We start from the raw sequence: 13,356 nt of genomic DNA, 5'->3' as shown, positions 1-13,356 counted from the left end.
CATTCTGTTACTCTGTGTCTTTTGATTGGTGCATTCAACCCATTAACATTTAGGGTGACTATTGAAAGATATGTACTTATTGCCATTGCAGGCTTTAAATTCGTGGTTACCAAAGGTTCAAGGTTAGCCTCTTTAGTATCTTACTGCCTAACTTAGCTCGCTTATTGAGCTGTTATATACACTGTCTGGAGATTCTTTTCTTCTCTCCCTTCTTGTTCCTCCTCCTCGATTCTTCATATGTTGGGTGATTTGTGCTGTGCTCTTTCTAGGAGTGCTCCCATCTAGAGCAGTCCCTGTAAGATGTTCTGTGGAGGTGGTTTGTGGAAAGCAAATTCCCTCAGCTTTTGTTTGTCTGGGAATTGTTTAATCCCACCATCATGTTTGAATGATAGTCGTGCTGGATACAGTATCCTTGGTTCAAGGCCCTTCTGTTTCATTGTATTAAATATATCATGCCATTCTCTTCTGGCCTGTAGGGTTTCTGTTGAGAAATCTGACGTTAGCCTGATGGGTTTCCCTTTATAGGTGACCTTTTTCTCTCTAGCTGTCTTTAACACTCTTTTCTTGTCCTTGATCTTTGCCATTTTAATTATTATGTGTCTTGGTGTTGTCCTTCTTGGATCCTTTCTGTTGAGGGTTCTGTGTATTTCCGTAGTCTGTTCGATTATTTCGTCCCCCAGTTTGGGGAAGTTTTCAGCAATTATTTCTTCTAAGATACTTTCCATCTCTTTTCCTCTCTCTTCTTCTTCTGGGACCCCTATAATACGGATATTGTTCCTTTTGGATTGGTCACACAGTTCTCTTAATATTGTTTCATTCCTGGAGATCCTTTTGTCTCTCTCTATGTCAGCTTCTATGCGTTCCTGTTCTCTGATTTCAGTTCCATCAATGGCCTCTTGCATTCTATCCATTCTGCTTATAAACCCTTCCAGAGTTTGTTTCATTTCTGCGATCTCCTTTCTGCATCTGTGATCTCCTTCCGGACTTCATCCCATTTCTCTTGCGTATTTCTCTGCATCTCTGTCAGCATGTTTATGATTCTTATTTTGAATTCTTTTTCAGGAAGACTGGTTAGGTCTGTCTCCTTCTCTGGTGTTGTCTCTGTGATCTTTGTCTGCCTGTAGCTTTGCCTTTTCATGGTGATAGGAATAGTCTGCAGAACTGGGACGAGTGACGGCTGGAAGGACTTCCTTTCTTGTTGGTTTGTGGCCCTCCTCTCCTGGGAGAACAGCGACCTCTAGTGGCTGGTGCTGCGCAGCTGTGCGCAGACAGGGTTTCTGCTTCCTGCCAGGCTGCTATGGAGTTAATCTCCGCTGTTGCTGTGGGCGTGGCCTGGCTCAGGCAGCTACTCCAAAATGGTGGAGTCGCGTTGGAGCAGGAGCTGCTGGGAGGCTATTTATCTCCGTAAGGGGCCTCCCTGCTCCCTGCAGCCCAGGGGTTAGGGTGCCCAGAGATCCCAGATTCCCTACCTCTGGATTAAGTGACCCGCCCTGCCCCTTTAAGACTTCAAAAAAGCACCCGCCAAAACAAAACAACGACCACCAAAAAAAAAAAAAAGAAAAAAAAATTTTTTAATTAAAAAAAAAAAAAAGTTTTTAATTAAAAAAAAAAAAAAAGGTGGTCGTTCATTTTTCTTTATTCTCCGGTGCCAGCCTCAGGCCTCTGCTCACCGGTCTTTCTGCCCTGTTTCCCTAGTATTGGGGTCCCTATCCCTTTAAGACTTCCAAAAAGCGCTCGCCAAAACAAAACAGCAAAAAAGCAAAAAAAAAAAAAAATGGTCGCGCGCTTTTCTTATGTCCTCTGTCGCCCAGCCTCCAGTGCCTGCTCACTGTTCTTGCTGCCTTGTTTTCCTAGTATCGAGGGCCCTGCACTCTGGCCCGGATGGCGGGTGCTGGGTGTTCGGCAGTCCTGGGCTCCGTCTCCCTCCCGCTCTGCCTGCTCTTCTCCCGCCGGGAGCTGGGGGGAGGGTCGCTCGGCTCCCGCGGGGCCGGGGCTTGTATCTTACCCCCTTCGCGAGGCGCTGGGTTCTCTCAGGTGCGGATGTGGTCTGGATATTGTCCTGTGTCCTCTGGTCTTTATTCTAGGAAGGGTTGTCTTTGTTATATTTTCATAGATATATGTGGTTTTGGGAGGAGATTTCCGCTGCTCTACTCACACCGCCATCTTCCGCCCCTCTGCTATCTTGCTTACTTTTAAGATTTTCTTTTTATCAGTGGTTTTGAGCATTTTGACAGTGATGTATCTTAAAGGTAATCCTCATGTTTCTTGCACTTGGTGTTCAGTGAACTTCTTGGATCTGTGATTTATAAATGTTTTAATCAGACTTGGGAAAACTTTGGCCATAGTTATTCAAATGCCCCCTGCCCCTGGCCATTTCTTCTCCTTCAAGATCTCCAGTAATGCCTATATTAAGCCCATTGAGGTTGCCCCACAGCTCACTGACCCCCTGCCCTTTTAAGGAATTCTAATTTCTGTGTTTCAGTTTGGAAAATTTCTGTTATATCTCCAAGTTCATTAGCCTTCAACGTTGTGTAATATGTTGATAATTCTATGAAGTATATTTTAATATCAAACGTGGTTGTTTTCATTTGTAGAAGTTCCCTTTGGGTCTTTTAAAAATATTTTTCGTGTATAACCTTTTAAGCCTGTGGAATGCAATCAGGATAACCATTATACTGTCTCTGTCACTGAATGTTAACATCTGTGTCTGTTCTAGGTAGGTTTCTGTTGACTAATGGGTCATATTTTCCTGCTTTTTCACATTAATGGTAATTTTTGGTTGGATTGAATTTGTCTGTATTGAGAACTCAATATTTTTGTAGCTGTGTAAATACTTTGATTATTGTGCCAGGATGTAGCAAAGTCCCTTGGAAATGATTTGGCCATTTCACATCTTATTTTATGAGTGGAACAGTATTTGATCTGGGAATTTTCTCAGCTGGGCAGCCAGTGTTCAGTGAGCTCAAGGGCTCTGGTCCAGCTGATGGGATGGGCACTGCCTCCAGCTCTCCAGCTCTGTGAGAGACACATATGCTACTCACATCCTTCCAGGGCCTCTGCCCAGCTTCAGGGAGTACCCTCCTTCTGTCACATGGCTGCATGCTTGATGGGGGCTCTACCTGTGCCCTTCTTTGTGCCCTGTCTTGGCACCTCTTTGTTTCCTGCTGAGATACCCTCTAGGTCCCACCTGGCTTCCTGTTTCTTGACCTCAGGCCTAGCTAGGACAGTCACCTGTGTCCTATCTCAGGAACCAGTATTCTACATCTGGAAAACTTGTTTCTTTTATTCTATTTGGTTAGGGTTGGTTTTTTTTTCCCCATTCAAAAAATATTTTTTCAAAGCCCACCATGAGCCACATTTACTTGGGATACACAAGTAAGTATAACTTGCATCCTATGGGCAGACACTGACAGTTAATAGTGAAGCTGGTGATGTATATACTCTTAAAGGTATGAACACAACGGAAAGGAAGACGATGGGAGAGGAGACAGCATTTTCTGGCTTTATAGAGGTGCACAGGGTGAATATACTTAAGGTGTACAACATAGTGGTTTGATATTTCACATGTGCTGTGAAGTGGTCTCCACAGTCAAGCTGATTAACATGCCCACCACCTCATATAGGTGGTACCTTTTGTTGTTATGCTATGAACACTTAAGATCTGCTGTTTTAGCAAATTTCAGTCAAATAACCCAGTGTTGTTTTCTGTAATCACCACACTGGACATGAGACCTCCAGATGCATTCATCTTGAGACTGGAAGCTTATGCCCTGAGACCAACATCTCCCTGTCCCTGCCACCCCATAACCATGGTTGTACCATCTGGTTTAAGAATTCTGACTTATTTGGATTCACATGTAAGGGAGATCATGTAGATTTTTTCTTCCTCTAACTTACTTCACTTAGCATAATCTCCAGGCCCCTCCATATTGTCACACATGGCAGGATTTCCTTCTTTCTTAGAGCTGAATAATATTCCACTGTGCGTGCATGTGTGACTGTGTATGTACCACATCTTTATCCACTCATCCATTGACAGACAGGTTGTTTCCATGTCTTGGCTACTGTGAAGAATACTTCAGGGAACATGGGGGTGCAGATATCTCTTTGAGGTGCTGATTTCATTTCCTTTGGTTATATGCCTAGTAGTGGGATTGCTGGATCGTAATGGTATTTCTATTTTTAGTTTTTTGAGGAAGCTCCAAACTGCTGTTCATGGAGGCTGCACCAGTTTGCATCCCCCACCTGCCGTGTAGAAGGGCTCCCTTTCCCCCACATCCTCTCCAGTACTTGTTTCTTGTCTTTTGGATGGTGGCCATCCTGACTTAGGGTGAGGTGATACCTCATTATGGTTTTGATCTGCATTTCCCTGATGACTGGTCACATTGAGCACCTTTTCATTTACCTGTTGGACATCTGTATCTTTGGAAATACGTCTGTTCAGGTCCTTTGCTCATTTTTTAATTGGGTTTTTTTGTTGATTGGTTTTTCTGCTGTTGAGTTTGAATGAGTCCCTTACACATTTTGGGTACTAAGCCCTTAACAGATACATAGTCTGCAAATATTTTCCCCCATTCTGTGGGTTGCTTTGATCTTGCCCAGTGGTCCATTGCTATGCAAAAGCTCACTAGTTGGCTGTAGCCTCATTAGCTTGTTTTTGCTTCTCTTGCCTGTGCTTTCAGTGTCAGATCCAAAAAACTGTTACCAAGATCAATGTCAAGGAACTTTTTTCCTACATTTTTTTCTATGAGTTTTACAGTTTCAGGTCTTATGTTTAAGTCTTTAATCCATTTTGAGTTGATTTTTGTATATAGTGTATTACAAATTGCCAGTTGCATTCTCTTGCATGTGGCTGTCTAGTTTTCCCAACACCATTTATTGAAGAGACTGTCATTTCCCCATTGTGTGTTCTTGGCAGCCTTCTTGAAGGCTGTGTGTAGGGGGGTTTATTTCTGGGCTCTCTGTTATATTCCATTGGTCTATGTGTTTGCTTTTATGCTAGTACCATACTGCTTTTATTACCACAGCTTTGTAGTGTGGTTTGAAAGCAGGGACTGTGATATCCCCAGCTTTGTGCTGCTTTCTCAAGATTGCTTTGCCTTTTCAGGATGTTTGTGGTTCCATATGAATTTAGTATTGTTCTGTTTCTATGAAAAATGCCATTGGAATTTGATAGGGGTTACATGACTCTGTAGCTCACTTTAGGTAGTATGGTGATTTTCAGTACATTAACTCTTCCAAGAATAGAGGGATCTTTCCATTTATTTTTGTCATCTTCAGTTTCTTTCACTGTTTTATAGTCTTCAGTTCTTTGGTGGAAGTTATCTGCAGGTATTTTATGCTTTGTGGTGCGGGTTCACTGGAATTGTTTTCCTAATCTCTTCCAGCCAGGTTGTCACTGTATATGGAAATGCAGCTGGTGCTATCGTGTAATTCATGTTGGCATTTTTCACTCTCTCCTCCTTCCCGTTCTGCTTCTCTTAACTGCTAGTTTCCTGTGACTGTCTCTAAGTTGGCGGACTCTCCCCCAACTTGATAGTGGTGCTGAGATCTCAGTTTTTTGTTAGTTCAGCTCTTTTTGGTTCTTTTTTAAGGTTTTTCTTTATTAACCTCCTCATTTCATTTGTATGCTGTTTCCTGATTTTGTATGGCTGTCTGTCTGTCTCTTAAATTTCATAGAGTTTAAAGTGATTGGGATTCTCTTGTCAGGTCACTGCAGGGCTCTGTTTCTTTTGGGTCAGTTTATTTCCTTTGGTAGTGTCGTATTTGCCTGATTATTGTATCCTTGCTTTGGTGCCTACATTTGAAGAAGCAAATACTTCTTCCTATTTTTATAGACTTGTTTTGACAGGTGAAGGTCTTCTCCTGTTGGGTTACCTCTGGAGTCACAGTCCTGTGTTGGACCTGGGTCGTGAAGCTACATATGACCTGGGTTATAAAACTGTTAGCCAGGCATGGATCCCGTCTGGTCCCTTGGCACTCTGGGGACACGGTTGGGCACCTCTCCTAGAGGCTTTCTGGATGGGCAGAATTGTTAGTGGATTGGCAGCACAGATGGGCGGGCCTGCAGCCCACAGGTCTTCATAGGTCTGTTTCTGGACCTACTCTCACAGCAAGGTTGGCTGGCCTGTCTCCAGAAGGAGATAACGGGGCATCTTCCAGCAGGGGTCTGGCCAACAGGACTTCTCATGGACTGTGTTTCAAGGGGCCACTTCAAGGGTCATGCCAGGCCCCTTGCCAGATGGTGCTATAGCGAGGTCTTCTGTGGTGAGTGCACTGCCTGCTGACAGTGGGCCTGCCTTCTCAAAACTGCTCTCGGTCTTGGAACACAGCAGGGTTTCCCAGCCTCTCATCTGGACCCCATAGCTCCCACTTCTGTCTGAGGATGGGTGCCCAGTTGTTGCTGAGGGGACATGAGTGGGGACCTCCTGTCCTGCCCCCTTGCTGACGCTCCTGCCCCTCTACTTAGTTTTGCTGGCCATTTTCAAGGGAAGGTCAGTCTGGCCCTGTGGTCCATCCTGCCTGGAAGCAAATGAGCTCCTGTCTTTTTCACCATGGAGATGATCCGTCAGAGGCACCTCTGCACCCTGGCACTGACCTTGCTGTCTTCTGCTGGGACTGTACTTTTGTATTCTCAAGGCCCTTGCTCCCCGTGCCCTTTATGGGCTGGAAGGACTTTCTCCATGTTGCTGTATCCTCTTGTATTAAATGAAACACCCTCGAGCCCCATCCTGTGTGTTTGTCCAGGCCTGCAGTGATGTGGTGCTGCCCAACTGAGGCACATTGTAATTCCCAACAGTTCCATATCCTGCCTCCATGGCTGCATCCTCAGGGAGGTTGGAGTGTCCAGGGCTCAGTTGTCCAACATTTTGGCTGTGCCTCACCCTAACCCTGAAGAGTCCAAAATATTAGTTTATCTTTGAAGATTGCATGGGCCTCCCTGGGCTTCCTGCTCCTCAGTGTACCTTCCCCAGCAATCTCCCACACAAGCAGAGCGCTCTCTTCAGATGTACAATGGTTTCCTATCATATTAGGTCAGAAATCTCATGTCTTCACTGTAGCGCCCGCATGGCCCGCAGAATGTGGCTCCTATGCTTCCCACCTGTGGCCTCATTTCTTACTGAGTTCCCCATCATCTCTCCCAGGCTTGCTGAACTCCTCCCCCAACCCAGGCCCATGTGCTTGCAGCCCTCTGCTTGGAATGCACTTTCACAGACTCGGGGCAGCCATTCCATCAGAGCTCTGCTCCTTGCCTCCTGACGGCCTCTCGAGCAGAATGGGACGTGGGTGGTACTCTCCTTTGTGTCTTGAGCCTACCTGACAGCATCTATCCGTCTACCTATATAAGTATGGATTTCCCCTCCCACTTTGCCTTATTTAGGCTGAATGAATGGTAGTACAGCAGTGCCTGGCACACAGGAGAAACCTGGGGCATGGGTGTGCATTTAAATGTGTGATCAGGAGACGCCTGTCTGGATAAAGGCATGAAGTCAGTCCATTTCGAATATCCGAATGTCCACTGTGACGTCAGTATCTTGGGAGTCTAGTGCCAGCTTGTTTCTTCCTGAGGATCTGCTTGCTTAGTAGTCTCTGGCAGAATCTCTAACTCAGCAGTTTCTCACTTGTAATTCTGGCCACCTGGAGACTTAAAGGTTGTAGTGTGGATACTGCTCAGCCCTGACGGCCTATGTGTCCATGACTCTCAACCTCAATTTCTGGCCTATATTTATCTTCCTCTTACTTTTATCCTCTCCTTTATATTCTGTTACTGTTGTAGTGTCTGTTTTCTTGTCTGCACATCCTTTTTGAACTGAGACAAGGCATTAACTAAGCTCATACTTTGCATGATAAATACCTGCTAAACTTAGCTAATAAATCTTATCCCTGAGTATTTTTTTAAACTGTTGTTTGTGTTTGATGGGGATAGAGATTATTTTTTGTCTTTTGCCTGTGGTTTCCTTGTTATAGTAGTAAACTAGCATTTTTATGTTCTCTGTACAGTATGTAAATGAATTAATACGTATGTTGATAAACCATTAGAATTGCTTTCTGAATCATCTGCTTGATAAATTTTAAGCCATTCTTCCTGAGTTGATAATTATTTTTTTGTAGGTGGAAATGAGTCTCAACCAGAAAGCCAGGAAGACCCCCGAGAAGTACTTAAAAAAACTCTGGAGTTCTGCTTGTCCAGGTAAAGACTATAGGGTTTTTTTGGAACCTAATATCGAAGGTCGTCCTCACTGGCTATTACATACAAATGTGACACCTTACATAGGAAGGGTATGCATCTATTCATATCTGTGTCTGTGTACATCTGTTAATAGGAAATCTAGAATACTGAAGAGGAACAGCCTTTGCCATGTCAGAGAACTGAACATAATCCCCCAGCTGTCCACAAGTCCATCCTGATGGTTATTTTCTGGGTTGCTTTCTGAAGTTCAGATTCCTGGGCCCTGCCCCATACCTATGAGATCAGAGAGACACTCCTTAGCACACTAAGAAGTTTGAGTACAGATTTCCTGTATTAGTTCTCAAAATAGGCCAAACGCTGCAGTAGCAAATTGTTTTATTTATGTAGCACTAATATGTTTAGGTTTTTTTCCCCTGAAAAATACCTTTCAAAAAGAGAGTAGAACCTTTAAAGTTGAAATGGCAGAGCTGGACCTACAAGATGGGATTGGATTAAATGTAATTTTCTTTGAGTATGAAGACAGCTGACTGATCATGTATAAAGTTTTCTGTCATTAGTAGTCACTTTCTAGGTGTTTCTCTGGGCCTGCCTTCATGCCTCCCAAGGGCCTGATGCAGGCCCCTTTGGGAACAGTCAGGCTGCCTGAGGGAGAGGCGAGGGGCTATGCGCTGGGTCCTGGTGTCACAGGTCAGGGAGCCGCATATGCTGCATGACGACATAAATTAAGGGGACAGAGCTGCTGCAGAAGTTGAAAAGCCTTGTCTGCACCCATACCAGCAGCCCCTCTTTGCCCTCAACATGGCCAGGATCCCTATGTCTGCCAGATGATAGGACAGAGCTGTGTTTCCCTCTGCAAATCAAGTCTCCCTGAGCTTGAGATTGCCACCCACCTTTGTTGTGGGACAGTGAGACCCAGAGTTTATTGTGTTGGTGCTGAGATGTTCCCAAGCATGTTGTTCTCTTTATGAAAACTCAGTGGAGACATTCCTCAGGAGCCTAAACTTAGGCACCAGGAATTCACCCACCTTTACCTAAACCACTGGTTCATTATCTGTGGCTTGCCTGGAGTGGCCCTGTGGGTCATGTTATTGATGACTGCCTTCTTTTTAATTCTGGCTGCCAGAAAGTGTTAGGAAGACAGAGTTGGATTTGCAGCTGGTCTTGCAAGTGTTCCAGACTGAACAGCAATCACTTTGGGCAACAATTTTTCCTGGCTTTTGCTTAGTTTTCTTACCTTCAGCTGGATTCCCTTACTTTAAAAAATCATGTTTGTATTTTCAGTAAGCCACTCAAACACTTTTTTAGAACAAAGATAAACTGTAAATACATTTCTGAAGATTCACTTGCTTATTAATAGTGGTTGTGTACTGTGCCCTATGCAGGTACTTTTGCTCTCTCTCTCTCCCCCTTATGTCTTTGAAAAACAATTCACCTACGGTCATAGAGATGACAGAGGACACATGGGATCTGAACTCACATCTAATTCTGAAGTGATACGTCCACACTCAAACCTCATTTGAAGCTTCCTTTCAAAGCAGTATCAATTGAAAGCAGCTGTCTTCATTCTGTAGGGAGAACCTTGCTAGTGACATGTACCTGATATCACAGATGGACAGCGATCAGTATGTGCCAATCACCACAGTGGCTAACCTGGACCACATCAAGAAGCTCAGCACTGATGTGGACTTGATTGTCGACGTGCTGCGGTGTAAGTAGAAGGCAGTTGGGCAATCACACCGTCCGGATGCCCAAGAGAGCCTTCAAATCCACAGCCAGTCGTGCTCAGGTGTTTGACAGCAAATGGGGTCTTCCTTCACCTTCCAGGACTTTCTGACCAGCACCACGTTTGGTGCTGGCTTTGACGAGCTCCTTAGCTGACAACCACTGATGTGCCCAGGTTGTAGAGGTGGAATGGAAGTAGAGAAGGCTAACAGATTAAAGGCCTCTGTTACATGCCGAAAAATAAATAAATAATAATAGTTGGGGTATAGTAGAATACATTTTAATTAGCATTCTAGCCATGAAAAACATTTCTTTGAGACGTCAACTTCCTCATGAAGTTTTGGTGAAATACTGAGGTTTTCCCTTAAAAGGGTATTGTGAATGAGATTGTTTCTTTGACATTTGGCAACATCAAAGGAAGGTTTAGGTGTTATACCAGAGACCCTTAGGGATTCGGGAAATGTAAATTCTAAAAGTATTTTTACAGTAGTTTGCTTTTGTCCTGCCTTGCTTTGCAGATTGAATTTTGTACAAACTAACCAGGTTTTTTTTCCTGAACCACTTCAGTGAAGTATAATTGTCACGTAGTGAGTGAGCTGTGTGTATTTACAGTGTACAGGTGGATCAGTTTGAATGTATCTACGTCAGTGAAGCCATCACCATGGTCAGGGCTCCTTGTGTTCTTGTAACACTCTTGTTCTTTGCTTTTACGCAGATGGTCTCAGTGAGTATTAGTTTTATATTAAATGTATGATATATTAGATTTTTTAAAAAATGGGATTGCTTTTCATTATAAGTTCACTTTTTATAATAGGACTGCAATACCTGGTGAATTATTTCTATAGTCTACCTCAGAACTGCTCTGTGGCCTTCATAAAGAACAGTGTGCATTGTGTCCCACTCCCAAATACTTCTAAATGATGCTCTATTTTTCATGCCTGAATTAAAGCCCCATTCCTCTGTGTCCCTGCTGGGGCTTCCTGTCATGGACACTGATGCAGAAGTGTTTGCATATCCTCTGCTGCTTAGCTGTAGTGCTGAGAGTTGGTGGAGGTGTTTTCTTCTGTGCATGTGACTTAACAGTAGTAGGAAAAGATGAACATCTTAACCTTAGAACTTAGTTGGATTTTCTATTCACAGATAAATGTTTTCTATTTTCAGTTCCTTGGCAACTGTCCTAAGTTCATTGAACTATTAAAGCAAATAATGAAGAAACCAGCAGACACAATCCAAGTTTGAATTCTGAAAATTATACCATTTCCTGAAACAGTGTTATGCTTTCCAATGCTACTTTGTTTTTTTGCAGTCCGTTTATAACAGAAACCTGTTTTTATGTAGCTGTTTAGTTTCATCTGTCCCACTTAAAAAGGTTTGAGTCTTTCTTAACCTAAAACACTTTACTCTGTTAAGTCTGCAGCTATTGTTAGGAATCCCAGATTTAATCATTCCTTTTTGGCATCCCTTGGAAATGTAGCTGCCCCACTTCCCAGTTTGCTTGCTGGTGAGGGGTCATTGATGCAGACTATATCTGATTCACAGACATGTTTACTTGCCCTGCGTAGTTGCTTAATTAAAGTTGCCATTTCTATCCATGGCCTTTCCTCTGCACCACAGCTGACCTTCCCTTTTCCAGGACTGTATTTGTGGGGACTCTTGAGTTGTAATGTTGCCTTCTATCCATTTGTATTTAGCTCATTAGTGCCTAATTGTTTCTTTTCACTTAGTTTTGGACAAATGAATGTGTATATGTAATAGTCTATGTCAACAGAGTATAGTGTATTATTGTAGTAGCTGTAGTTTTGAAGAGCTACATAAATAAATAAGCCTCTGAACAAAGATCTTATCCCCATTCCCAAAATGCCTAAAGGGACTCACACACACAGTGGACATTTGATGAAGTTTTAGTTTAATTGGAATATTTCTTAATACATCACTGAAATTCTAGTGTTGAATTGTATTAATTACACTTTTGACCTATTTTTTGTCATAACATACATACAGTGCATGCACTATATCTGATTCACATGTTTGTTTTTATACCTAATACAACTGAAATTGCTAATTAAAAAAACCCACTAAAGTACTTGTCACCAAAATGTGAATAAATTCATTGTGATATAGCCCTACAGTGACTCCTTGAGCAACTTAAATGAAATAGGCCTGCATTTTTCAATAAGACTCAATTTATAAAGTCATAATATTGAATATTAAAGCATACTTCAAATACACACAGTATGATGCCATGTATATAAAGTCCAGGTACATGTAGAACCGAGAACTGTTTTTACAGATTCAAAGGGTAAGGACTGAGATTCCTGACTTGGCAGAGTTTATAGGGAGGGTGGGCTCAGGAAGGACCAGGGGAGCGGGAGGAGAGGCACAGAGGGTTTCTGCCAGTGCCTGTCTTTGCTTTTATTGTTTTTACAGCTTTATTGAGGTAGCATTTGTATACCTTAACTCAAACGTGGTTTTAGTGTAAGTTCCGACATGTTTGTACACGCAGAGAACCACCATGACCAAGATAATGAACATGTCCATCACCCCCCAGAGTGTCCTCCTGCCCAGGCAAGCACTCATCAGCTTTTTGTCTCTTTAAACGAGTTTGCATTTTCTAAAACCTAGATGTAAATGGGACCAGTCATGCAGTATCACTTTTCTTGGTCTGGTGTCTCTGACACAGCACTGTTGTTCTGTTGCTGACCCCGTCCACTGAGTCAGTGCTCCACACTGGTGAATTCTATCCTGTTGGAAGATGTCTAGGCTGTTGTCAGGTCTTGACTACTTCAAATAAGTTGCTGTGAACAGTTGTGGAAAAGTCTCTGTTTGGTTGAATGCTTCCATTTCTTGGGTTTGTAGCTGGGAGTGGGGTATCTGGGTGGTATGGTAGGGGTGCCTTGACTTGTGAAACTGGCCACAAGTTTCCAGGTGGTGCTGCCATTTTACTGCAGGGTGCTGCCCCAGGGATGGGAGCCCCAGCACTTCATGTTCTTGGCAGACCATGGCTCACATGGTCATTTCCATTCAGGTTTTAATTCCTACTTCAGTTTCCTTAATTCCACGCCTGATGACGTCACAAAATCTTTCCTTGTGCTGTTTGCCCTCCTTTTATCTTCTTTGCTGAAATGTCCGTTCACATACCCTCCCTACCACTTTGTTATTGGTTTGCTTAAAATTGAGATTTGATTTGGGAGGGGTGGTGCTTCGTGTGTGTGTGTGTGTGTGTGTGTTTGTAGATTTTCTACATTCTGCATGTAATTCTTATCAGATGGGTGATTTTGATCTGAGATAATGTAGTTATCTGTATTCTAGATATGAATCTCATCAAGTATGTGAGTTTCACATGCATTCTCCCAGTCTGTGGCTTCTCTTTTTTGCTGTTGTAGTAGTGTCAGTTGAAAAGCGGAGTTGTTAATTTTTTATATAGTTGAGATTATTCATTATTT

At 43.1% G+C, this 13,356-nt stretch overlaps 1 protein-coding gene across 3 annotated transcripts in view; it reads left to right on the top strand.

The window, feature by feature from the left end:
* LARP4B (La ribonucleoprotein 4B) overlaps nt 1-13,356 on the top strand; it is a 141,642-nt gene that overhangs the window by 92,824 nt on the left and 35,462 nt on the right. For all 3 annotated transcript variants that reach the window (XM_057498103.1, XM_057498102.1, XM_057498101.1), the window contains 2 exons: nt 8,113-8,191; nt 9,763-9,899. In XM_057498103.1, coding sequence (XP_057354086.1) covers nt 8,113-8,191; nt 9,763-9,899 — 216 coding nt within the window. The remainder of the gene's footprint in view (nt 1-8,112; nt 8,192-9,762; nt 9,900-13,356) is intronic.

This window comes from Manis pentadactyla, chromosome 3, assembly GCF_030020395.1.
Source record: "Manis pentadactyla isolate mManPen7 chromosome 3, mManPen7.hap1, whole genome shotgun sequence".
Lineage (NCBI taxonomy): Eukaryota > Metazoa > Chordata > Mammalia > Pholidota > Manidae > Manis > Manis pentadactyla.
This window is presented reverse-complemented; position numbering and strand designations above follow the sequence as displayed.